General features: G+C 33.1%; 3 protein-coding genes across 3 annotated transcripts; 2 read left to right on the top strand and 1 right to left on the bottom strand.

The window, feature by feature from the left end:
- The first annotated feature begins 7,482 nt into the window (after nt 1-7,482).
- Nucleotides 7,483-13,181, top strand: LOC114181268 (regulator of nonsense transcripts UPF3-like). Its single transcript, XM_028067677.1, is given in 18 exon segments — nt 7,483-7,784; nt 7,861-7,967; nt 8,085-8,111; nt 8,114-8,179; nt 8,286-8,384; nt 8,645-8,724; nt 8,975-9,073; nt 10,634-10,736; nt 11,652-11,669; nt 11,672-11,751; nt 12,115-12,376; nt 12,379-12,546; nt 12,549-12,608; nt 12,751-12,763; nt 12,765-12,838; nt 12,947-13,024; nt 13,027-13,061; nt 13,143-13,181. Coding segments are annotated over 18 exon segments (1,572 nt in total). The 5' UTR covers nt 7,483-7,620.
- A 4,455-nt stretch (nt 13,182-17,636) lies between these two features.
- LOC114183160 (B3 domain-containing transcription factor VRN1-like) lies at nt 17,637-19,383 on the top strand. Its single transcript, XM_028070077.1, has 3 exons — nt 17,637-17,762; nt 18,253-18,840; nt 18,943-19,383. Exons 1-3 carry the CDS (start codon nt 17,637-17,639, stop codon nt 19,198-19,200), a joined length of 972 nt encoding a protein of 323 aa, XP_027925878.1. The 3' UTR covers nt 19,201-19,383.
- A 511-nt stretch (nt 19,384-19,894) lies between these two features.
- Nucleotides 19,895-23,782, bottom strand: LOC114163600 (putative methylesterase 12, chloroplastic). Its single transcript, XM_028047908.1, is given in 9 exon segments — nt 19,895-20,415; nt 21,581-21,715; nt 22,036-22,106; nt 22,109-22,178; nt 22,269-22,480; nt 22,483-22,507; nt 23,233-23,343; nt 23,345-23,436; nt 23,439-23,782. Coding segments are annotated over 9 exon segments (1,020 nt in total). The 5' UTR covers nt 23,470-23,782; the 3' UTR covers nt 19,895-20,142.
- Nucleotides 23,783-24,885: the final 1,103 nt, after the last annotated feature.

Genomic DNA, 24,885 nt, shown 5'->3' with positions numbered 1-24,885 from the left:
TTGTAACCTTGTTGTACTAACAAAGAAGTACATATGAAATTTTTTTTCTAATTTCAGAAATATGAAAGACTATTTAAAATAAGATAATCTCTAGAAGACAATTATAATTTCACTTGACCCTATCCTATCCCAGAAGATGTGTCATGCTCTCATTTTCCATACTCACCGTATATGTGCTTATTTCCTAATATAGAGAAAATAATTTTTTATCAGTATACACATGACAATTATAGAGTCTATAAACCAATTGTTTAAGTTAAAAACATAATTTAACTCAAGGCTAGTGACATGGTACCTTTCAGATGGGGAATCAGAGGCAACACCCAGAGTAATAGTATTGGCTTCGTGTTTGGAATTAGACATAAGTTGACATGATTTTCTTATTGAAGATTTTTCTTCTTTGATGCCCATTGTAGTCTTCTGGAACCACACCAGTAACTTTAAATTTAGAAATGTTAGCGAACCAAGGTCTTTCCTTTCTCATCCATAGTTTTTCATCAGGAAAAAGATCATCTATCTCCATCTCCTTACTTGTGATTTTCTCATTATCTAATCTTGATAGGTCATCTACTATAGAGAAAATTTTTTTTATCAGCACACACATGACCATTATAGCCATAGAGTCTATAAACCAATCGTTTAAGTTAAAAACATAATTTAACTCAAGCCTATTGACATGGTACCTTTCAGATGGGGAATTAGAGGCAACACCCAGAGTAATATTGGATTCGTGTTTGGAATTAGACATAATTTGGCATGATTTTCTCATTGAAGATTTTTCTTCTTTGATGCCCATTGTAGTCTTCTAGAACCACACCAGCAACTTTAAATTTAGCAATGTTAGCGAACCAAGGTCTTTCCTTTATCATGAATAGTTTTTCATAAGGAAAAAGATCATCTATCTCCATCTCCTTGCTTGTGATTTTCTCATTATCTAATCTTGATAGGTCAATCTACTATGACATTTTCAGTCTCCTTTTTATCATTAATTGTCAAATCAAACTCTTAAAGGAGTAGCATCCACCTTATTAGTCTTAGTTTTGAATATGCTTTGGTGAGTAAATATTTGATGGTTGCATGATTCGTTGAATACTGTGATAGATGTGCCTATCAAATATGCTTTGAATTTCTATAAACCACAGACTATAGCTAACAACTCTTTTTTTTTATGGTTGCATAGTTGATTTGAGCTTCATTTAAGACTTTGCTATTGTAGTGTTTAACATGGATTTTTTCTTCATTTATTTGTTCTAATATTGCTCCTATTGTGTGGTCACTTGCATCGCATATTAACTAAAAATTATGAGACTTTGTAGCGTAGTGTATAACATGGAATTTTTTTTTTTTCATTTCTTTATCCTAACAATGCTCTATTGCGTGGTCACTTGCATCGCATATTAACTCAAAATTATGAGTCCAGTTAGGAGCAGTGATAACTGGTGCAAAAAAAATGAATTTTGCTTCCTTAACCAACAAGTTGCTCAAAGGTTTTGCAATCTTGGAGAAATCTTTTATAAACCTTCTATAGAAGCCAACATGATCAAGAAAGCTTCTTATTCCTTTAATGTTTGAAGGTGCAGGTAATTTGAAAATAACCTCTACCTTTGTTGGGTCCACTTCTATTCCCTTTTACGATATTTTGTATTTAACTACAATACCTTATTTTACCATGAAGTTGCGCTTCTCCCAATTTAACACCAGATTGGTTTTTCGACATCTTGGCAATATTGCCTCTAGATTTTCTAAGTAACTTTCAAAGGATGACCTAAAAATAGAGAAATATCCATGAAAACTGTAATACTTTTCTCAATCAAATATGAAAAAATGGCCATCATGTATCTTTGGAATGTTGCAGGTGCATTACATAATCCAAAAGCCATCTTCCTGTATGCAAATACTCCAAAAGGACAAGTGAAAGAAGTCTTTTCTTGATCTTTTGGGTCAACTACAATTTGGTCATAACCTAAATATCCATCCAAGAATCAATAATAAGCATGTCCAACTAATCTTTCAAGCATTTGATCCATGAAGGGTAGTGGAAAGTTGTATTTTCTCGTGGCTTGATTGAGTTTCTTTTAATCAATGCACATTCTCCAACCAATTATTGTTCTAGAAGGAATTACCTCATTTTTTTCATTCCTTATGACAATTATTCCTCCTTTTTTAGGAACCACCTACACTAGACTTATCCATGAATTATCAGATATAGGGTATATCATTCCTTCTTCTAGTAACTTGACCACCCCTTTTCTTACTACCTCTTTCTTAGCAGGGTTGAGTCTTCGTTGAGGTTGAGCAACTGGTTTATATGTTCTTCCATCAAGATCTTGTGCATGTAGTAGGATGGGCTTACTTCTTTTAGATTAGAGAGTGTCCATCTTATAGCTTGTTTGTTCCTTTGTAGAACTTCTATTAACTTTTCTTCTTCTTTCAATAATTTATTGTTTATAATGACAGGTTTTCCATCTTTGAGGAAGAAAATACTTCAAGTGGGGTGGTAATTGCTTCAATTCTAGTTGAGACACCTTTTTTTTTTTTGTCGAGTTAAGCTCAAACTTTGAGGCTAAGCCAGAACTGAGTTCTTTGTTTCTATTCAACTTTGTAAGGCAATATGCTACAACTGCTTCTTCATTAAAATAATTTGTTAGGTTCATTATGGCTATCCCCAAAGGTTCTATTGTAGAAAAACTCTTTTTTGCTTCTAAACATACTTCTTCCAAAGTGTTAATCTTGAAGCATTCTTTTGTTTCAGCAGGGTATTTCAATGCATCAAAAACATTGAAGTTAACTTCTTCATCTTCCACTATCACCTTTAGTTTTCTTTTGTTTAAGTCTATGATTACCCTTACTATTTTCATGAATGGCCTGCCCAAGATTAGAGGTACTTTTGCATCCTCTGCAGTATCCATTACCATAAAATCTACTAGGAAGTAGAATTTGTCCACCTTAATCAAAAGATCTTCCACTACTCCACATGGATGCTTAACAGTTTTGTTTGCTAGTTGTAAGGTGATTCTTGTTGATTGAAGCTTTATGCTTCCAATCTTTTTAAGCATGGATAAGAGCATTAAGTTGATAATTGCCCCTAAATCTATTAAAGCCTTCACTATGGTCAAGTGTCGAATTGCAACAAGTAAAGTAAAAATGTTAAGATCACTAGATTTTTTAGGTAGTGTTCTCTGAATTATTACACTACATCGTGCTTCTAATTCCATTGTCTCTTGTTCAACTTTATTCTTTTCTTTGTCAATAATTTTTTCATGAACTTGCCATATGTAGGAATTTGTTTCATGGCCTTAGTGAAAGAAATATTGATTTGTAGTTTCTTGATCATTTCTAAAAATCTAGTGAATTGTCTCTCACGATCTTTTCTTATTGGAGCATGAGGGTACGGGAGGTTTACAATAGGAGCTTTTTCTGCATCTACCCCCTTTTCTTTTGAATTTAATTATTTTTCTTCCTTACTCTTTTTTGACTCATTATGCTTTACTTCTTTTTTATTTTTCTTTCTCTTTTTCTCCCTCATTTTTCTCCAAGTTATCCCTAATCCCTTTTCCTATAACAGTTCCCTGTCTAGTGGTAATGGATTGGCAATGTTCCTTTGGATTTACCTTTGTATTTGTTGAGAATTGACCGTCCTATTGTTATGATATTTGTTTAGCAAGCTACCTAACTTGTATTTCCAAGTTTTAAATTAAGGCCTTAGTATTTTTTTGGCTAATGGTTGATACTTGAATGAATTGTGCCAAGGCTTCCTCCATTTTGGTCAATTTGTGAGAGTGGGTAGTGGCTTGCTTCTAAGATGATCCTATGTCAGTTCTCCAACCTTGATACTGATGTGGATTGCTCTTCCAACCAACATTCTGGTTATAGTTGTTGTTGAAATTTTTTGATTTTCTCTAGTTGTTCATGTAATTGAGTTTCTCCTCTTGCTATACATCTGAACAATGGTCATTATGATGATTTCCTAAGCAAAAATCACATTTGAGAAGCTGCTGATAAGAAGAAATTGTTGTTGTTCCAATCTGCATTTTCATCATTTATTTTTTTAGATCTTACATTTGTTGTGATATGAGGTTATTTTGGGCCAATATAGCAAATTGTGTATCCAACTCCAGGATGTCTCTTTTTGTTGGTGGACTTTTATCATAGTGAGCTTGGTAGTCACTATCAACTATTGCTTCTATGATTTCCATCGCTTCTTCAACACTTTTTGTCATCATTGAGCCTCCTATAGATGCATCTAGCATCATTGTTGCTTGAGGACGTAATCCATTGCAGAACACGTTGAGTTGAGCTAATTCATCAAAGTCGTGATTTGGATATTTCCTTAACAAAGATTTGAATCTTTCCCAAGCGTCGCACAGTGGTTCATCACTTGTTTGAGAGAATGCGACAATGGATGATTTAACTCCTAAATATTTAGATGGAGGAAAAAAATTGTTCAGAACTTTTCTCTCCACATCTTCCCAACTGGTCAAGCTTTAATTTGGTTGTGATTGTAACCAAGTCTTTGCTTTTCATGTTAGAGAAAATGGAAAAAGTCTAAGATATGTAGCATCCTCATTTTCCTGCGTGATTCCCATGGTACCACATAGCTCATAGAAAGTAGACAAATGGTTGTAAGGATCCTCATCATCTAATTATGCAAATTGGTTAGATGTGATTAAAGATAACACAACTGGTTTCATTTCTATTATTTTTATGGGCCTTACAATACTAGAAAAGTATCTAGGTCCTTGTTGTAATGCATAGTCCCCTGATACTCTTCTAGTGGATTTCCCTCTTCAATGATATTTGAGTGATTTTGAGGAATCACATCTGGACTGGATATATTTTCCTATTGTTGTTGTTGCTGCAATTTTTCAACTTGTTTTTGCTTCATGCTTCTACTATTATTTCTTCTCGCTGATTTTTCAATTTCTAGATTAAAGAGTAAGGTTTGTCCTACTCTATTTCTTGGCATGCAAAGCAAACTTAATCTAATAATGGTTGATCTTTAGACAAATCCTCGACAACGGTGCCAAAAACTTGATAAAGATTTTGTAACAATCAACTCCATTAAGTGGGCTGGTGTCTTGAAATATAATTCAAGTGTCGTATCCACAAGGATTTATTAAAGTGTACCAATATTTATACTACAAAAGTATTACTGTTGATTGATGTTAGGTTTCAAGTAAGCAAAACTAATAAGAAGCATAATAAAATTTAGTGACAAGGTTGAATGTTTTTGTCCCTCCCCAATTTATGTTTTTAATTTCTCCTCTTTCACCTAAAGTCTATCAAGAATCATTGTTCTGAAAGTACCTTTTGAGTAGATCTAGATGCATCCCTACAGTCTAGAACCTAGGGAAATTTAGACCCATGGTGATTCCTTTACTCTTGGTAGAATAAATCCCTACTTGGTAGAATCTACTTTTTGGCCCAGCATCCCCTTTAACTACTTAATAAGCACTAGTGCAAGTATGGCAAATTGTTTGGACCACAATTCAAACTAGTTTCCCAACTCAATTTGAACCAATTAAAATAACAACGAGATATAAAACAATTCACAATCTAATAATTCAAGACAACAATAGATGCATCAAAAGATAAATTACAAACAAAAAAGAGGAAGTTCAATTACATCCAACCTTGCACTTTGAGTTTTGACCACTCATGATGGAGAATAAACTCATTACTACACAGAGATTCACTCTATCTTTACTTTGTCTCTCCCTAAACAATATTTCTAAAGAGTTTTACAAAGCGAGGAAACCTATTCTCTCATGAGATGATGTTCTAGCCAGAGGAGAGGGTATTGTTTTATAGGTTGAAATGATCAATGTTCAGCCAAGTTTTCTAGGCTCAACCACATTGGCTTCTTTTATGAGTTTTTCTACTTTTCTACTTAACTATATGATCTTCTTATGGTGTTTTAATGTTGACGCCTTATTTCACTATTTATTCCATGTAATATACCTTATCACTAATTCAAACTCATGTGCAGCTTTACAACATTTGTTAGGCTTAGCCAAAGATTCCTCGTGACAGTTTTATGTTTTCAATTATTGTGGTTGAGCCCCCTTCTATTGCCTTAGCTGAGTGCCTGATTTCTTTCATTTTTCTCCTACAAAATAGTGTTATTTCATTAGTTTCCTTGTTTTTCATTTAACTAAGTAGGATATTCAATGATGTCACTAAAGAAGGGTCTTTTTCCTTAATGAACACAATTTAAGCATTTAATAAGTGTCTAAATTGCTATGGTTTTTTATGTCATGGAGACACTTATCAACATTGTTCCATCTAATCTTTTTTGTACTTTAACAGACACAAAAACCTACTACGTTTGCGAAGGTCATGAATGATGCGATGAAGGTCTGTGACTTGGACCTCTACCTTGTACACTCAATCGTCAACTTCTACTACCGCACTAGTGTTGGGATTTCCAAGGGGGGCTCATTTTTTAGTACGACATCAGTTTATTACTTTTGTTTTTGTAGTAGGATCTGTTCGTTGTTGCGATTCTGAGAAGAATCATAGATTGACTCTACATATTAATAGAGTAGTCCTAAGATGGGTACTCAATTTCAATCTCATAGAGTTTATATCAATTTTAGTACCATTTCACCATGTCAAAACTTCATTGATCCTCCCTTATTTATTAAATATTAATTGAAACTAGAAAAAAAAACATCTATCTTTGTTTATATCCTTATACCACAATACAATTTTACATTATCTATCTATGTAATGACAAACATTATTCAGAAACAAAAATAGTGACTCTTTGTCACATAAATACACGTTAATGTTACTTTTGTGAAGAATTTTCAAATGTTGTTAAGTACAACAATTTTGATAAAGAAGCTACTCTAAACAAATAAATTATATTTTTAATGATTAATTTTTAAGCCTAATTCATGGTAAAATGCTTAGGTTCCTTTCATTCATATTCTATCAAAGGATTAAATATATTTTTATTTCTTAAGTTTTAATGAAAATAAAATTGGTTTTTCTTTAAAATTATGAACAAATTCAATTCTCTAATTTTAAAATGTATGAATGTAGTTCTTTTAACCAAATTTTATTAATTTTATTTAATGTTTCAAACATATTTCATATTTGAGTTTATTTATATGGATCGATAAATCTATATTTTAATGTTGCACATTTTTAAAACATTAAATAAAATTCACTAAAATTTAATTAAAATAATTTAATTCATTCATTATTAGAGAAAAATATATTTAATCCTCTATAAAATTAAAAAAAACATCGAGGACAAACAAAATTGGTGAATTTTGATTTATTTTATAATTATCTGAGAACAAAAACCGTATCATACTTCTTTATTTCTCGGTTTTCCACGGCATTATTTGAACTTTTTAATGGTTAAATTATTAATTTATTACTTAGTTTTAACAATTTATATACAAATTAATAGAGACAATAAAATGTTATTACTACGGTTAAATAGAAAAAAAAATTATCAAAGAAGAGGACGCTTAATTGTTAGGAATTAGGTTAGGAGAGAGAAGTTATTTTAAAGAGGAGAGAAGAGTGAATTTGGAATTGCGAATGGTTAAGAAATTAAGAAAAGAAGGAAGAGAAAGAATGATGTGAAAGAAAAAGTGAGTGATGATGGAAGAAAGGAAGATGAAGGTTCGTTCGGAAAGGGAGAAGACGAAAGTGGTGATTAGGCATTTGCCTCCTTCTCTCACTCAATCCGATCTCTTTCAGCACATCGATTCACACTTCGCTTCACGCTACAATTGGTTCTCTTTCAGACCCGGCAACACCAGGTTCCTTTCAATCCATTCAAACGCAATTTGTTCTTTACCTCATTCATTTGTAACAAAACCCTAGCCATATCTGCAGCCACAAGCGTCTGAGGCATTCCCGAGCGTACATAGACTTCAATTCTCCTCATGATGTTTTCGAGTTCGCTGAGTTCTTCGATGGACATGTTTTTGTTAACGAGAGAGGTAATTTATTTGTGTTTCTTTTCTTTTTTTTTTTTTTTTTCTTTTCCTTTACACTTCACGTCTTTAACTCACTATGTCACTGCTGTTTTCAATTATCAATGTTGAATCTTCAATCAGGTGCCCAACATAAAGCGATTGTTGAGTACGCCCTTCCCAGCGTGTTCCAAAGCCAACTACCAAGAAGGACGGACGTGAAGGAACCATCTACAAAGGTTCGTATCCTTGTGATTTTTGTTGTCTAATTGTGTAACATGCCACATCATGTGCTCTTTTTATATTTGTGATTTTCATTTTTTTTTTTATATTTCACAAGGACAGATCCAGACTATTTGGAGTTCCTCAAACTGATTGCAAAGCCACATGAGCATCTTCCCAGTGCAGAGATACAATTGGAAAGAAAAGAAGCTGAACAAGCTGGTTAGATATTATTACTTCACCAACTATACTTTATTTACTTTTATTTAAGTGTGTTCATAAGTAAACAGTAGAAACAGCATCACGACTCATCTGTCTCTGTCATTGCATTGCTGTGTTTTTTCTCCACTTGTTCTATTATAAAATGTGTTTTGGAGGATCTTGGCGCTAGGTTCTAGGGTAAACGTGTCCATTGGGATTTATCTGTGATTCTGAACACAAATTTCAGTACCATTGGTCTCATTCTGTATCTTCCTTTCCAGGGGCTAACAAGGAAACACCTATTGTCACTCCCTTGATGGAATATGTTCGACAAAAACGTGCTGTTGACACTGGTATGCAGGTAATATTCTGGGTACATGAACTACCTCAATATTTGCAGTTTATGATATGTACCTTTTGTTTAAATTATGCCTTAAACATAATTATAGCTTACAACTTACTCTCCTGCTGGGCTGGGTGAAAGAAATTATTCTGTTACTATATCTTTTTAATTTATTATATCACAAATGAATATAGGTTTAGGTGTTTTTTCTACTTGTGTATATGTTGACATATAATACTCCACTTGTATGTATAACAATCAATGACAGGCTTCATCAGCAGTGGCAAAAGTTAGCAGAAGATCCAGAGCTGCTTTGCCTGGCAAGCCTGGCTCGGGCAATACTAAACGAGGATCTGAAAAGAAAAAGGTAAACCTTTGTATTGAATGCACATGTACTGTTATTGCTGTTGTGGATTCATAATCACGCAAGTTATTTTGAAGCTTTGACTTCATTCTCATAAAAGCTGTATGTTTTCTTTTGATTGAAGAAAGCCAGTATAAACTATTTTATTGGCTTATTCCTTCCTAAGTGGTAATTTTAATCCTCTTAGCTTTTTAATGTTCAATAAATGTATTATTGATCTACTTAGTGGCTGATCAAAAAATTTAAGGGAATTTATTGATGCCTAGAAACCAATCTGTTTGTGAACTGGTTAAGTATGGGTATATGGCCATATAGGTAGTTATCTATTTGCTTTGATAGTACCCGCTCAACCTTTTTATCACCAGTATAAAACTTTAAATAAATTGTCAATGGTGGCCACGGCACCTGCTATCGTCATGGTGATACACATCAGAATGTCCGGTGATTCTGTTCTCAAGTGAAATCCCATCCACTGGAAAGCCTCTGTGACCTCCCTCATGCCACTGCAGGCTTCCCCTCTCTTCAATCTGGATTCTCTGTTACCTTTTTCTTTCACTGATAGGGGCCACATTGTTTCAAAACCTTGGTTTGTTTTGCAATTGTGTTAGTTAGGTTTCAGCTCTATCTTTTGTATTTGTTGGGCCTCAAGTTGTGTCCAACTTGAGTCCAACATTTCTGTGCCATTTTTTTTCTTGGGTGGGTTCTTAGCTTTTTAGTTTGATTTGTTACTTATGTTATGATATAATGCACTAAAGAATATCAATAATAAAAATATAAAAATATATTTAAAGCATAACATATAAAGTGATAAATTAAATAATAATTAACTTAGTAAAGCATAATATATGATATAATAAATTAAAAATTATAGTAATCAAAATATAATAAACTAAATAATGATAGTGATTAAAGCTAAATAAAACAGTATTTAATATAAGGTACATAATAATAAAAGAATTATAAATATTTTAAAAATAAGAAATATATATAGTAAATAAAAATGAATGCAAAAATACTTTTAAACGATGCATACACATACACTCACACATAAGAAGGGACTAAGTTACGCCTAGAGTAACTCATTCTCACCAATCGTTTTCTTTTAATCTAACGTTATAATAAGTGTATGTCTTGGTTTCTACTACTTAACAACTAGCTTTTGACGGAGGGTTTCCCAAGTGCTGGTGTTTATCTTATGTTCTAACATGTGAAGATAACATTTAAGGACAACTGTTGAATATTTCTTTATCTTGATACATGACCAAGGTGTTTAGTTTTACTCTCTATAGCATTGAAAATACTATCAAGCTTATCTTTTTGGATACATCTACTTGGGCAGCTACACAATCCTTCAACATACATATAAACTTATTTTCTTCTCAACTTTCTTTTGTCATTGCATTTGAACTTCTTATTTCTTTTCTAATGCTAATAATTTGAAGAATTTGTTCTTTTATGCCTGACTTTTTCCTTTGCTTGATTTGATATATAGATGTTCTATTTATGCTTGCAAAAGAACAGTGGACTGTGTTACTACTGAAAATTGGCTTTGATTATTGTCAGTATGTTCAGAAGGACAATGCCAAGAGTGCTGCTCGCAAAGAGTCAAAAGACAAGTCATCCTTTATTGTGGTTCCCCGACGAGAGGATCTATCAGCTGAATCAAGTATGAAAGGAATTTCTGAAATTGAAGCATGTAATTCATCTTTTCTGACTTTCGATTTTTAGTTATTCTACATCTCCACATCTAATGTTGTTATCAACTTTCACTTCATCTACAGAATTTTGAGCTGTTACAAATCAATGTGTATGCTATATTTAGTTGCATTCATATTTGAGTTAAGATGCCTGACATGCAGTCTGGCATGACCTCAGCTTTTGTTTCTGAAGTATCTTGCATTGCAATCATTTTGTTGGCCGCTTATGGTTTAGTTCCTAGATTGTACTCATAAAATGCTGTATGATTGGCATAATGTCTTAATTAATAAGTGTTTATTGTACTCCAATCCTGATTTCCAAGACACAGTCAATGAAACTCAACTCATTGTTTTTCTGTTCAGTGGAACTGAACCTCAATTCAAACACATGCAACTCTTGAGTTTCATTCTTGTTTTTCATTTACATTAACGTAACCACATATCATATTAAAAGCCACTGGACTATCCAATAGGACGGTCAAACCCTTTGTATGGACTGCAATTCTAAATGGAACTAATACCAATGATTTACTTCAAATTCTAACTACTCTAAGTCTAGCTTCTTTGCTCTGGATTGTTGTGTGATGTGTAGATTGAGTTCTGAAACTATTCCCATTTGTTTTTACATGGTTCAGTAGTCTACTCTTTCCTTTTTGAATGTTATATCTGGATCCCTGCAGCTGTACTTTCTCTAAATGATAGTGGACCTGACTTAGGAAAGTGGTGGTTGGAACCATCACTCTTTTGGAGACATGCTTGCTGTTCTTAATTTGCACTTTTAAGATTTAGCCATAGTATAACAGTGCTTAAGTTTCTAATTGAATTTCATATATTTTAGCTTGTAAGTGTTTTAATTTTCTTATTTGTGATTGATGAATTTGCAGTGCATGGCATTGAAGGTTCCATTCCGGAATTCCACTGTCTTCTGACTCAGGAAAGAAAAAAATCCTTCTTCTGAAAGGGAAACAACGGGAAATTCCCAGTGTAGGTTTTGTTTTACCTCTAAACGTTTCATTCTTTTCAACTATACCTGCTTTCCCCATTTTTCTGCATTTTCTAATCACATTAATATGATAATATCTCTTATTTTCTTTAAATAATTTTCTTCATAATAAACAAGACTAAGTAAAATTATATCTGTCTCCCCTGCGATACGAGGTTTAGTTCGTGTTCAATACAAGTAGACACCAGAAAACTATTTTCTGGTTGGAAGCAATTGAGTGTACATCTTCCTGAAATTATTTTGAAGCTGTCTAATCAGTCAACTGCCCTGTGAAACCTGGGCTCAAAGTTAATATGGTCATCATTGTAAATTTGTTATTATGAACATTTTTATGGAATTTTCAGGCCACTGAGGGTACAGTAAAACAGCAAAACGTACAATCTGGAAATTCTCCTATTTCAACTCCTGCAAAACAGAACCAGAGACGGGAAAATAGTGGACGATTGATTAGGAGCATACTTCTAAATAATGATGCTCGTCAAAGTCAGTCTATTACTGGAACACAACATAAAATTCAAATTTTAAGCTCAGAGAATGGGAAGCGGCCACCTCGTCCTTTTGGCTCAAGGTCTGGGTTAAATGATCAACATTCAAATCATGATACTGCACAGTTAATTCTGAAGGGGATTCTAAGAGGGCTTTGGATGAAAAATTCGTAAAAAGGGATCCACATGGTTTGGGTAGCGGTGAGAAAGCAGAAAAGCGTACTAGAAACAAGGATAGACCTGATCGAGGTGTTTGGACACCTCTTCGTCGTTCAGATGTTCCACATGCGGGTGTGACTACTCATCATCCTCAATGGCACAACCTACTCTGTCAAATCCTGAATCCACTGAAGGTATGATTATTGACTAGGCTATTGTGAGTTGTTTACAAACAAAATAAATGATGTATTAATTTCGAATATTTAGTATAAACAGTATGATATCACTGCTTCACAAATAAATCTGAGTTTGGTGGTGTTTTTCTTACCTGAACAGGAGAAGTAAAAGAAATGTTACTTCTGGGAACAGGGCAATGAGTTCTCTGCTTCTGCAGGTGGACGAGGCAATCCTTCTATTGAGAATGGTTGGAGTCTCTTTACTAACTGTTGTTTATAAATTAAAGACTGATAATAGAGTTTATTTGTCTTATTTTAGTTTAAATTTGTTCAACCATACTTTTTGAACCCTCTAGGTTCACAAAGAAATTTTGCTCGTCGTGGAGCTTCCTATGTAGTGAAGGATGATGGTGCAGTCAGTATAAGTGAAGGGAAACCTTCAAGAAAAGTGTTGGACACAGTGCTCATGAGGTATACATGTGATATGCTGATATATTTTGGATTATTAATTTTGTTGATTCGTTGTGTGTAAGGTACTTCTTATGTCTGCAGAAGCAAGTCTGGGTTCAGAAATCTTCTTCAGGGTCTTAAAATATGTGGTAAGCCTGATTTGCATTTGTCGTATGTTTCCTCTTGTACCTGAGATTATTGTATTGGGGGGACTAGCATCTCATTCTGATATTATGATTTATCACTTTGAAAATCTTTACTGAAATTGTCTTGGCTACTTGTAACTGTTATGTGATGTTTTTACTACTTTTGTTTTATAAATAGGTTAGAAATGTAGGTCCACGACTGCTTACATTGCTCCCTTACCTTGAGTGCACTTTAGAACTTTTTATTAAAAGATATGTTTGTAGAAAGCATAGTGTAGGTCGGTGGCATGGGCTTCAGTTAACCCCAATTTAGTTGAATAAAAAGGAGAAAAGGATGGAAAGGCCATGGTGTGGATTTTAGACCTCACTCATTACAATTTTTACTTATCAGTATCAATGACCAAATCATCTGCCCATCTTCCTCTCACTGTAATTTCATTTCATGCGATATTTTAAAGTTTATTTCATTCCGAAGTATTTGCATATATTTGTCCCAAGGAGTCTACTATTTCTTCTATGTGATTCAACATGATTACTGATTTTTTAGTCATGAAACTGAATTACTATGTGATGCTAGCTTCACAAATATATACTTGATTGAAGAAGATTACGATTATAGGAATATCACATCAAAATAGAAATAATATCTAACCAGTTGAAGTCTAAGTGAACGTTTGATGGATTGGGAAAACATTGAAATATGATTGCACGTGATTAAAAGCATTTGAATCCTTGTATTCTGTGTATATATGAATGCGTTTCTTAAAGCAAATGCAAAACAAGGTCTCAAGTAGTTATTTTAAGAGTTTATTGCTTAAATTTTTGTTTACTATGACAAAGTGTAGAAGTTCTCGCATCTTTACATTGGGGTGGTGAGCTTGAAAATGTATAGTATTGTCATTCTGAAGTGAGATTTGAAACTACTGTGGTTAGCCATTTTAAAAAATAGGCTGAGCCTGTGAATGCTTAGTTAGAGCTATAAGAGGAGACTCCAGGAGAAATTAGAGGAGCCTTTGAACCTTGGCTCTGGTCGCCTCATTCACTGATTAGGAAGGGAGATGATAGATTCAAACTTGCTTTATAGATGGCAATGTCAATAAATAAAAACATTAGCTTCTCTAACTGTATCAAGTGCTAACCATGGTTTGGACTTCTTTAATACTCAGTGATAAAGCAAAATAGGTTCTTGCAGCATGTGAGAATTAGAATTATCATCTCTTTGAGACAATCTTATCTGTAATTGAAAATATGCTTATATGTACCATGTAATTGATTATTGTGACTGAATGTTTATTTCCATGCTTATCTTCTCTCTCATGTGAAGAAAAAAAAAACTAGTGGGTCCCACATAACTACACTGAGTTCATGTAAGAATTTTCCTGTTTCCAATGATTGGATTATTATATATACTGCTATTTTGTTGGTTAAAATCTATTGAAATAAGGTGATTGTTTGACTAAGTTTCTTTACCATCATGTAATAATATGGTACTTGATTACTATACTAAGTTGATCCGATGCCTCTAAATGTCAAATCTGACATCTGGTATTGTTGATCCTTGTCCATACTGGAAGATTTGATAAAGAATTTTGTTGCTATAAATTTAGCCTTGTTATTTTGTTGAACAAATGTGCCCTTACAAAAAGATGCCGCTTTACCCTTAATTTGGTTGGACAGGTTGAACTAAAGAGTATTGTTTACATTCAATACTGCAATTAACTTAGTAATGTTGTAAAACAGATTATGTCTACTCAGTCAGGACATCATTCCTGCAAAGTTGAGCTATGGTCTCTGTTAAGGACATCATTCATCATCCACAACTAATTAAGGTCAACCTGAGTCTAAGAGACTTGAAAGGTATGTGCATCATGTTATACTTTTCTTAAAATGATTTTCATTGAATAATTGAACGTTGATTCTTAGAAGAAGGACTTAGTGTTAGAGCCCCTCACGGTGGGGAGGATAAATATATGTACAGCCCTACCCATACAACCTGAGAGATTGTTTGTGGAAATATAACCTGTAACCTTCAAAGTCTCAAAGCAGTAACCTTTGTTTGTGGAAATATAACCTGTAACCTTCAAAGTCTCAAAGCAGTAACCTTACTGGGTCTCATAAGAGGGATCAATTTCTTTTTTATGTGATTAATAGCATTCTTACTTTCTGAAATTTTTTTGGTTTCTGATGTCACATCTGGATTTTTGCAGTAAAATGATCCAGTTGTTTGCCTGACGGAGCCTGCACAATAAAGGGAATGCAAAGTTACAGACCTCGTTGACATGATTATCTACTGAAAACAGATTGGCATTGTTAACCATATGGGTGGGTTAGACTCATTATGGTTCGTGTCTCCTTGAATTGAGAATATTTCAGTGTTGGGAAATGTTGTGTTTGGGTTGTAACTGTAAAGTTCTTGTACATAACATGGGACACTATGTTGGAAAGAGTGAAAAATCTTGTCCCGTTCAGTGGACAAGCAGTTGGTTATATAGTATTTTGTATTGAAGGATAGTAGTTTAATTTGGCGTGCACATGGTGTACGTGTTACTCTGTAAGGATATTATAACGCCCTTGGTCCTCAAGAATCATCCATATTCCATGAATGAAGATTTTTTAATAGATTCGCAAAAAAGAGGAATTTTTGTGTAATTTCTAATTCCCCCTTTCTTCACACCTCATCCCTCTTTTGACCCTTTTTTCTTCCATCTCATCCTATCCTATTTTAACCCCTTTCTTTGCTCAATGAATGGCTTGGGCTAATACCATTTGTATTTATCACAACATAAATTTGTTTAGTTGTATTAATTATTTTGTAAAAAGTTCAACACTAGGAATATAGTGCGTTTATAATGGTTTTTTCGTTTAGTTGATTCGAAAAATAAGTTACCTATTGAAGGTTGATCAGGATGTTTGTTTAGACTAAAGAAATTTGAAACTTTCTGTCGAGGTAAGCCATTGGAGAATATTATTCTTATGCTATAATTAACTTTTACTCCTTGAATGACGACTTTTTTCACCTTGCACCATTGAATCACGAAGACTGGATTTTGTCTCTACTCGCAACGTCGTAGAAAACTACAACCTTCCTTTGGTTTTAGAAAGTAAACAAAAATATAAGTACGTTCGTGATAATAGACTAAAGTATAAACTATTTAATTGATGAAAAACCATTTTCTTTTATTTCAATTTCAAGTATAATTTTTAATAATACTTTATATATATAATATATATATATATATATGATTTAACTGAATCTTACACCTAAAATATATTAATTTTTATAATTTTATCATCTTTAATATCTTAATTAATGTTTTTCGTTTTAGTATTAAGGCTAAACTTAACATATTTACAGGATTGAAAATGTATTTAAGTTTAAATAATATTTCTATTTTCACATCACACGTCAAATAAATATGTATTAATAAATATATTACTTATTTTATGATAATGTCTTCATTGTTTTAACTTTTTAACATTTTTTATTAAAATCTGTATCACTTTATCATAAAAGAATAATTATTTAAAAGTTAAGTGTTAAAAATTTTATTTAAAAAATAGTTATATTTCATATAGCCAAAAGATCTTATTCAGATTATTAATCTCGTACAATGAAGTAAAATAAATAAATTAAAATAAAATATTTTTAATAGTCATTACTCTTCGTGTCCTAACTAACTATTCCAGCAAAATTATCTCCAATAAAAGATATTTATGATCACTATAAATATAAAAAAAAAACAAATACGTTTTATTAATTTAAATTTATTTTGTATTTAATAAATCAGATTAAAGTTAAAATGTAATAATTTCAATTCTTTCATAAATTTCAATTGAATTTTGTATTTTGTGATATGTTTGTTTTTGTTTTATTGAATATTAAAATATATATATATATATATATATATATATATATATATATATATATATATATATATATATATATATATTCCAATTAAGTTTTTTTCTATTATTTTTTCATTAGATGGATAACCTCTTATTTTACTCATTCATTTTGATGACTTGTAAACAAAATGTTAGTAATTGTGAGGGTGTGTATTCGATATAAAATAATGATATTTCAATTATTGTAAAATGATTTTTATTGTTCTATTTGAAAACATGTTAAATGGTCAAGAAGGATTTCAACCATCATAATGATAGTAAGATAGTTTCTTCTTCTATTACCAGACATAAAACCTTATATCTTTTAACAAGTGAGGACAAATAATAACTAAATCAATTAAATCAAGTAATTAATGAAAAAAAATTTAAATAATACATACTTAATTAAAAAATATGTAAATAAAAATAAAAATAATAAAAACTCAATTAGAAATAATTAAATTTAAAATGTAATTATAAGATACGAAAATTAAAAATAAAATTAATTTATGCGCGAAAGAATATATATGGTATTATGTTAACTTGTCAACCCAAGAAGTGGTGGATGTGGGTAGAGTCCTCTATTCTAATGGAAGATCGGCGGAGAAAGCACGGCGGAAGGTCGGCGAAGAGGGAATCTAATCATTTTCTGAAGGTCATACTTCCCTCTGCTATTCATGCTAACCAAACGGTAAAAACAAAACTAATCGTTTTCTGATTGCTTTTTTTTTTTTTCTTTCTCTTCTTTCTTTGACCTCCATCATGCATCATTCTGCATGCTTCCTTCCTTTTTTAGATCAAACTTTGGAGATTTGTCTATGTTCTATAAGCGCACAACCGGAAAGTTTTGAACTTGGAGGAAGATTAGCCTAATTGTTTGTACTTCTATGCATCTAAATATATTCATTTAAAAAAAAATGAATCCTTTCCTTTTTCGTTTAAAAAATGTTTTGCACTTATCTCTTTTTTGTTTCATTCTCTCACTGTTTAGATACTTTGTAACTTCTTTGCATGTTTAACATTTGATGCTGTTGAGTAAGCTAAATAGTTATAACTATGGCATTGCACATGACTTGGGAAGCATGTTCTTCTTTGCTCCTTTTCTTCACTTGAGAAGAAAGTGTTGTAGTTTAAATTATCAACTTAGTGTGAGTAACTAATTAAGGAAATGATCACTGCAGAGAATTCCCGAGGAATTTATAAAGAGATTTGGAAATGAACTATCAACTGTTGCTACAATTACTGTTCCTGATGGTTGTGTTTGGAAAATGAGGTTGGAGAAATGTGGTAAAGATGTTTTCTTCGGCAGCGAATGGCGAGAGTTTGTAAACTACTATTCTCTAGGGTATGGTTCCCACCTAATTTTCAGATATGTCGGGAACTCAAAATTTCGTGTTCTTATATTTGATATTACTGCTGCTGAGATTTGTTATCCTCGCCAAACTCGGGGCACTAATGAACCAAACTCGGCGAATTGGAAGAGGTCCAAGTTTGAGAATGAGCAGCACGACGGCCATGAAACAAAAAAGAAAGAGCTTATGGTGGGGAATGGGGTAGCAACTGGTGATGAAGATGATGTGAATTTAATACGTCCGAGTGGGGCTAAGGTAAGGAAGAGAAAAGGTGATTTTTCTCATGGGAAACAAGTCAAAAGTGGATGCAGAGGAAATCACTCTTCTTGGGAGATAGGAAAGCATGTTGCTACTCCTAGTGATAGATTGATGCCAAGAAACCCTTTTGTTACTTGTACCATCAAGTCTTCTCGATTGGTGAGAATAATTTAGCTTCAATATAGAGTTAAAACAAAGTAGTGAATTATACATGCATAATGTTTTGCACTGATCAAATTAAAGCTGGTGTTCCTTATGCAGTATGTGTCAACTGAATTTGCTTGCAAGTATCTGAAGCCAGGTGTTGGTATGATGCTCCAAAATAGTAACGGAGAGCAGTGGAATGTTTCTTGCTCATGTCATAGCCGTAGCAGAGCATTAATAATATCGAGGGGATGGGCTAAATTTATGAGGGACAACGATCTATCAGAAGGAGATCTATGCATGTTGGAGTTGATGAAGAGGGACCCCATTGTGCTAAGATTGACTTTGCATGGCAAAGCTCAATTAATATTATGACGTTGACGTTTGAGCAGCACCAAGTAGTTTAATTTTCAATATTAATATCAGCTGTTAATTGGTTGGTGAATGCTGGGTGAGAATTTATTACTAGATTATCATCTTGGTGATGTATCAGAACTCTAACCCACCAGAGTACAAACCTTAATCAATTAGTATGTATGTATGTGTGTGCATTCCTTATTTCCTTGTAGACATAGGGTGATTGTTTACATGGTCAAGAGTTTCCTCGTATTCGTACACGGATTGCCAAACCCCATCACCATGCATGCATCTTCCCCAACCGAAATGTGCTTTAGGAACCTGTTAAGGTATTTTGATTTATGTTCGATGGTTCCTGTATGTTTTGTCTTGCTCAAATGTATAATCTTGGACAGTAACACTACAAAATTTCTTAAATAGTAAGAACCAGTAAAATTATTAACTTCTGTTTCCTTGTAAGAAGTTTCCTAAGAGATTATAGAATTTTGAAAGAAGGTTCCTTAAGTACAGATGGGAAGGATAATAGGTCACAGACACTTCCTACAATCTTAGAGATTCTTTTTCTTTTTTGGTTTATGACCACGATGTTGGAACACTATATAGCATAGACTGACATTAGAAAATATTTAATGCATAGACAAAGTGTATAGAGAATATTTTCCCATTTTACTCTAACATGAACTCGCAACAAAAATTAGTTGTCAAAGCAGAATTAGAACTATAAAATATTTCTATACACAAAAAAAAACTTACAGAGGTCACTTACTGATTGGATAATATTGTCTTAAATGGGATAAAATCATGCTTCTTCCTCTATTATATTTCAAGATTATAAAAATAAAAATACTTCTCCCAATTGGGCTTCCTGTTTCATGGTCAATATAGAAAAAGCAATATCAACTCTACAATTGTGTGATCCTAAGAGATGGAAAGATAGAACAAATGATGTTGTGCATTAAGCTATGGAATTTGAGCTATTTCCACCAAAATTTTGTGGAGAGATTGAGGCTTGGAGAAGAATGGACAATGATCACTGCCTTTGATCTTGAAAACTCCTTCAGGTGGATTTTCCCTCACAAGCTTCTCTTGGACATCTGGTGAAAGTGCACGATCATCCAATGTTTGAATGTAAAACCGGCGCCCGCTGCCATATTTCTCAGTAGATAAAGACAGCTTCTCCATGATTGGACCAAGAGGACTGTGCCTCATGGAAACCATGGCTAAAGCAACATCCTGAAATACAACTCATTCCAAATATTATCAGAACTTCTAAGTGTTAATGCAACAACCACAAATAAAAATGTCATGAATAGAAAAGAACAAATATCACCTTAACATAACAACACTTGGTGTCTTTTGGACAAATTTCTCAGAAGCTCTTTTCGAAAAGAAAAATTAGAAGAAAAAAAAAATGAAATAAGCTTCTTCATAAGCTAAAATGTGTAGAAACTCTCCTTCTAGAAGTGCTTCAGCATAAATTTGCCCAAACAGACTCCTAGAAACATAAAAACCTCCGGTAACATTTTCCACAACGCCAACGAGTTCAAGCGGATCCAAAATGGATAATAGAAGAAGAAAAAAAATCAGGAACCTACAAATTCAACAATTCTGCTCCTTCTCAGTCTTGAAAAGCAAACCAAGAGTCAGGTCAAATTCTCCTTTTTTGTTCAAGGAATAAAAATGACAAGAATCAAGTAGAAGCAAAAGGGATTGAATCCCAATGCTCAAGCTATCATTCTGGTCACGTGTGTGAGAAAATCAGAATCAATAAGAATCCTAAATTGACCACATTCCCTTTACTCAAACTTTAAAGGATCCAGTTGACTACTTTCTGCTTTGTGTTATCTGCTTTAAGAAATTCTTTCCTTTTCTGGGGCAATTAAACAACTTTCAAAATAAAAAAAACAAGTTTAAGAAATCGTTTCGAAGATTTGTCCATAAAGACCTACCTTTATGAAATCATAACTCTGTCCTAAAGCATTTGGAAAGGGGTATAACACAACTACAACGGATGAGCTTTTAGAGAAGGGATTTACTTCTTCAACTTAAAGCGGGCTTGGTTGAAAACCAGCAAGCTAATTTTGAGTTCTGAGGGCGTTATGTACCTCACTCAAAGCTCATAGATCAACAACAATTACAAAACTGTTCGTGTCCACTATAGGTGGGAGAACAAAGTTGTGTTTGGCTTATTGCACTAATGGGGATCGTCAATTTAAATCTTCTGCAAGCATGAAGCTTGCAAGTGGAGTAAACAGTGAAGATAAAAGGTGTGATCATCATTGAAGGTATATGGGCACAAATCATACAACTTGAAGTATCTAATTTGAATGAGTCAGAATATAGCAGGTAAAAAAACTTTGAGGAAAAGAAGTTAGAAATAGTCTTAAATTCTGTGTACCTTCGCTGGGGATTGGTTAAAATATAACCCTTTCATCTGCTCCTTCTCAAACATAAACCCTGTCGGGGGCTTATCTTTACCATTCCCATGTATCAAAAACTTTGATTCTTGAATAAAACGTTCAGCAGATCCCAGCTGCAGTGCAGATAATTAGTGAGAACTATTCCAAAAAAAAAGTAAAATGGGATGGAATCAGAATAACAGAAATAATAAACTAAACAAAACATGTTCACTCAAGGAAGAAAATACAAAATAAAGAACTTTTTCCTCCAGAACTAGCATATTAGAGGTTTAGAAAGGATGAAGTGCAATACATGTCCCACATATAACATAATTGGTAAGAAATGGTTCCATACTTGGGAAGCTTTTGTGAATAATTTAAGTAGGACTGTATCTCACCACTCTCAAAAATTCAACTGATCACATAAGTCAACAAAAAGAAGCTAACTGGATACCTCTTCAGCATAAACATCAAAAGGTTTTTGACCATCAGATACCATTGTAGCACAAAGGAAAATTGCTTTGAGATCTTCTGAGGATAATGTTCCAACGCATATGAAATACATGCACCACCAATGCTATGACCAACAAGAATAACCTGCAAAGTTCCATCTTCATGAAATATAAAAGAATGATGTATAATAACATGCTTCAAGTTACAAGAATGTTGAATGTCACACAGCCAAACCTTTTCATCCTCAGGAAGGTTTTCGAGATAAACAGTCAAAGGTTTTGAATAATCAGCCAATGTAGTGACACTGTTAGTGTCTGTGAGATCAATTCCAGAGCCAGTAAGATCTAAGGCAACTGGGAGCAGCCCTGCTTCTTCTAGAAGAGCAACAGTCTTGTACCAGCACCATGCTCCAAAACCTTCTCCATGGATTAGTACAAACTTTTTATTTTAATGTTCTCCAGATTTATTGGAACCTGCACAGGATACACTAAGGCAAATATTTCATACATATTTTAACTTTTTAACATGCACAATCGAAAAAGAGATAGCATTGTTATACCCTATTATAGCTAATGTCTGACCACCAACAACGCTTCCTAACCAATTTCCTTTCCATTCTAGTTCTCAAAACATTCTATCTCCAACCATGAAACAACAGCCCCAGTTTTTTCTTTAGACAATTGTGCTAGAATATCCTAAAAGGCTAGAAGAAAAAGCATTTTCCCATGAAGCTTCAGAACAGCTAGGGTCAAAATGCACAAGTATATAACAGAATCAAGGAAAGTGGGGTATGTTAACCAGTACAGGATGCGGGCAACTAATCATAAACAAATCGCATCTTCTTTGAAAGCACAGTGAATTGGCCATGTACTTTTCTAGATGCACCTTTTGAGGCACAAAGGAACAAGCCCCTTTTTTATCTAAAAATAAATAAAAAACCTGAAAAAAGTAGCCCTTTGATTTCTTTTTGTATGTGCACTTTTCAGCCCTGGCTTGATATTTTGGGTCAACATGCTGCACTGATCACAAACACTAGTTTTCACTTCTACCCATCCCATATACACAAAGATCTTAATCATGACAAGCTACTTTTTGGCAGTGAATAAATGATTCAAAAATCAAAACTTTTCAATCAAAACCCACAATTCGTGGCAAATATAATATAATAAATAATTAAATAAACAAAACAGGCACACACCTGCTTGTTGGCTGAAAAAGATTCAGACACCGCATGCCTTCTAGAGGAGCCAATTCGCCGAGACATGGACCCTTCGAACCTCTGAGACAATTGATGCTGCTGAAGTGCCATAGGACAGTGCCTGAAGATGCAACTCTTCCTCGTTCACAAGCTTCCTCTGTGATCTACCCATTCTCTTGCTTCTCGATCCAACATCTTTCGAATCCTCTTAGTCATGCAAATAAAACTGTTACCCATCTTTCACTTTCTTCACTGCTCCTCGGAAAACAAAGAAAGCCGGGGTTTTTCCTCTTCTCTGCCTACTATGGTCCCTGATTTTCTTCCTTTATCGCTATCTCTTGTCTTTTGTTTGATTTTCCGTGGTGAGGGAGGGTGGAGGAGTTAAGTTGTTGGGTATGAATGCCAAAAAAATATAAAGGGAAAAAATATGCTAAGGAACCAACTGATTTTAGAGCTTATTAAATGCGTTGTGTTTCAACGACTCCAGACTTTCAATTCATAATTCACTTCTCTTTCTATTACTTTCAACTTCAACTTAACAAAAAAAAAAATAGACCTTTTCTTAATTACTTTGCTTTAATAAGTGTCTTTTACTTTTCCAGAACAGTGCCGTAGTGTAGAGAATTGAAACTGAACCCAAACAGACTGAGCTAAAAATAAGCGCATAATATGTAGATGGTTTTCAACGTGCAGACAAGTGTGCAACCCATGTCATCATTTTGAAAAAAAAAAATATGAATTTGTTCAAAATGGTCAAATTTTTCGTCTTCTACTGTGCTCTTGTAAAGGTTGAAGGAAACTCTGTTTCTTGGGCCAAAAAGTTCCTTGGTCACGTTAAACCTTTGTTTAGATTATTAAGGAATGATTCGATTTGAAAATGAGTAGTGTGTCAGGGTGGAAATAAGTCTCTTTTTTCTGGTTTGGTTAAAATGAAACATAGAAAGAATAATAACTCATTCGTCTTACTAAAATTTGGTTTCCCTTAACATCTCATTTGTATTTGTATTTGCTCACATATTTTTATAATTAATAAGTTGATATGCTTTCAAAATCATAAAATCCATAGGTTTTATTTCATATTTAAATAATTTTAATTAATATTAAAATATGCATTGAAAAATTAACTTTTATATAGAATTTCAAGTGTATTGAAATATTAAAATTTCAAGTGTCTTAAATTAACTTTTTAAGATTTAAAAAAAATTGAAGTGCAAATAGAAATTTGTAAGAAGTTCAAGTTTAATAAGATTTTTATGTTTTATTTAAAGTAAAAAATTGAAAATAATGTGACAAAAATGAGATATATTTAAAGTTAAAGTAAGATCTTATAGAGATGTTTATAGCACTTTTATATTAGAGAGTCTTGAATTAGTAAATCATGGTTAGTTTGTGTCTTAAACAAGTTGGTCTTGGCATAAATAGCCTAGATGATTTGGTGCTTGAAGATTTGATGAATATACTTGAAGTTACTTGGAACATGTTGGAGCCATGCTTCCATTGATGAAGATATGGAGATTTGATGTTTCACGTGTTAATCAAGCATTGTATGTGTGCTCTCTATCTGGATTAATCATAGGGAAAACAAGCCTGAAGATTGTAATTCATGTTGTAGACCAGTTTGTATTAATTAAATGTAGGGTCTTAGTTGTGTCT

The sequence above is a fragment of the Vigna unguiculata genome, chromosome 1 (assembly GCF_004118075.2).
Source record: "Vigna unguiculata cultivar IT97K-499-35 chromosome 1, ASM411807v1, whole genome shotgun sequence".
NCBI classification, from domain to species: domain Eukaryota; kingdom Viridiplantae; phylum Streptophyta; class Magnoliopsida; order Fabales; family Fabaceae; genus Vigna; species Vigna unguiculata.
Note: the sequence above shows the minus strand (reverse complement) of the source record. Positions and strands in the feature narration are given on the sequence as shown.

Bases quoted from the DNA above. Each gene is read 5' to 3' on its own strand.
- LOC114183160 (XM_028070077.1), top strand. From the start codon at position 17,637: ATGTGGGTAGAGTCCTCTATTCTAATGGAAGATCGGCGGAGAAAGCAC. The intron at 17,763-18,252 runs GTAAAAACAAAA...TGATCACTGCAG, and splicing joins CTATTCATGCTAACCAAACG to AGAATTCCCGAGGAATTTAT. The intron at 18,841-18,942 runs GTGAGAATAATT...TTCCTTATGCAG, and splicing joins CCATCAAGTCTTCTCGATTG to TATGTGTCAACTGAATTTGC.